The sequence below is a fragment of the Ursus maritimus genome (genome assembly GCF_017311325.1).
Source record: "Ursus maritimus isolate PB19 chromosome Y unlocalized genomic scaffold, ASM1731132v1 scaffold_Y8, whole genome shotgun sequence".
In the NCBI taxonomy this organism is placed as follows: Eukaryota; Metazoa; Chordata; class Mammalia; order Carnivora; family Ursidae; genus Ursus; species Ursus maritimus.
Genome location: NW_024423341.1, coordinates 42776 through 44073, shown reverse-complemented (window position 1 = coordinate 44073; position 1298 = coordinate 42776). Strand labels below are relative to the sequence as shown.

At 35.9% G+C, this 1298-nt stretch overlaps 1 protein-coding gene across 1 annotated transcript in view; it reads right to left on the bottom strand.

Moving 5' to 3' along the window:
* Window positions 1-387: 387 nt before the first annotated feature.
* LOC103680931 (serine protease 52-like) overlaps window positions 388-1298 on the bottom strand; it is a 16610-nt gene continuing 15699 nt past the window's right edge. The window contains exon 5 of the mRNA XM_040636159.1: window positions 388-671. Coding sequence (XP_040492093.1) covers window positions 388-671 — 284 coding nt within the window. The remainder of the gene's footprint in view (window positions 672-1298) is intronic.

Below are 1298 nucleotides of genomic sequence, written 5' to 3'. Positions count from 1 at the left end.
TGTAAAATACTCTTTTTTCTCTTTAACAATTGAAATAGATTAGGTTATTTGTGTATGTTTTTGATATAGCACATGGGCTCCTTGAAGTTATATATAGTGAGATTATTGAATGTGTACTTGTCAAAGAGATTTATTTTTTATATTATCTTTTTCACTATTATACAACAGTCATGTGGAAGGTTTTAAATTTTGAAATTTGAAATTGTTAAACTCTATTTATTTAGAGTTAAGAGACTGTCATTTTAATGGATAGAATTGATGCTTTCGTAAGGAATAACTGGGGAGAACTCAGGGTCTTAATTCAACTGTTTTGCTTTAATTTGATGTTCTGATATCTTTTTAAATCACAATTTAACTGGATAAGTAGAGGTCACCATAACCCCTGGTTTATAACAGACTCTGCATTGCAAGAATTATTAATGATGAAAGTGGTAGGGTTGTTGCCTGTTTATGAAGACTAGATGACTTTGGCCTCTCTGCCCAAGGCATTAGGGCCTGGTTTAGGGGATGGTCTGCTTTTGCCGATGTGGATAATATCCAGGAGAAGTGTGGGCTGATTATGGTAGCGAGTGCCTTTAGACTGGTAAGACCTATCTGTCTCCAGCTGCCATTTCCAGACACTGGTCTGCACATAACAGCACTGCCAGGAGTCACAGGTTCCTGTGAAGGCAATGGTAGAATTTTGATTCAGGTCACTGTGTTAAATTCTTATCTTTCCAATAAACTAGAGTTTAAAAACATAATTTTTTGAGGAAGTTTCTTCTTTAAGTAACTTTGTTTTTTCCCACTGAATAAAAATCCTATTTCTCATATTTGTAACTTATTGATTGCATGAGCTCAACTTAATATACAGAAAAAGTTATAGTTTCTATAAATTAGAATTTTTAAAAATAATTTTTTATTATGTTATGTTAGTCACCGTACTGTACATCCTTAGTTTTTGATGTAAAGTTGCATGATTCATTAGTTGCGTATAACACCCAGTGAACCATGCAATATGTGCCCTCCTTACTACCCATCACTGGCCTATCCCAATTCCCCACCCTCCTCCCTTCTGAAGCCCTCGGTTTGTATCTCAGAGTCCACAGTCTTTCATGGTTCATTCCCCCTTCTGTTTACCCCCCTTCATTCTTCCCTTCCTTCACCTACCGATCTTCCTATTTCTTATGTTCCATAAATGAGTGAAACCATATGACAATTGTCTTTCTCTGCTTGACTTATTTCACTTAGCATAATCTCCTCCAGTCCTGTCCATGTTGCTGCAAATGTTGTGTAATCGTTCTTTCTGATGGCTTAGT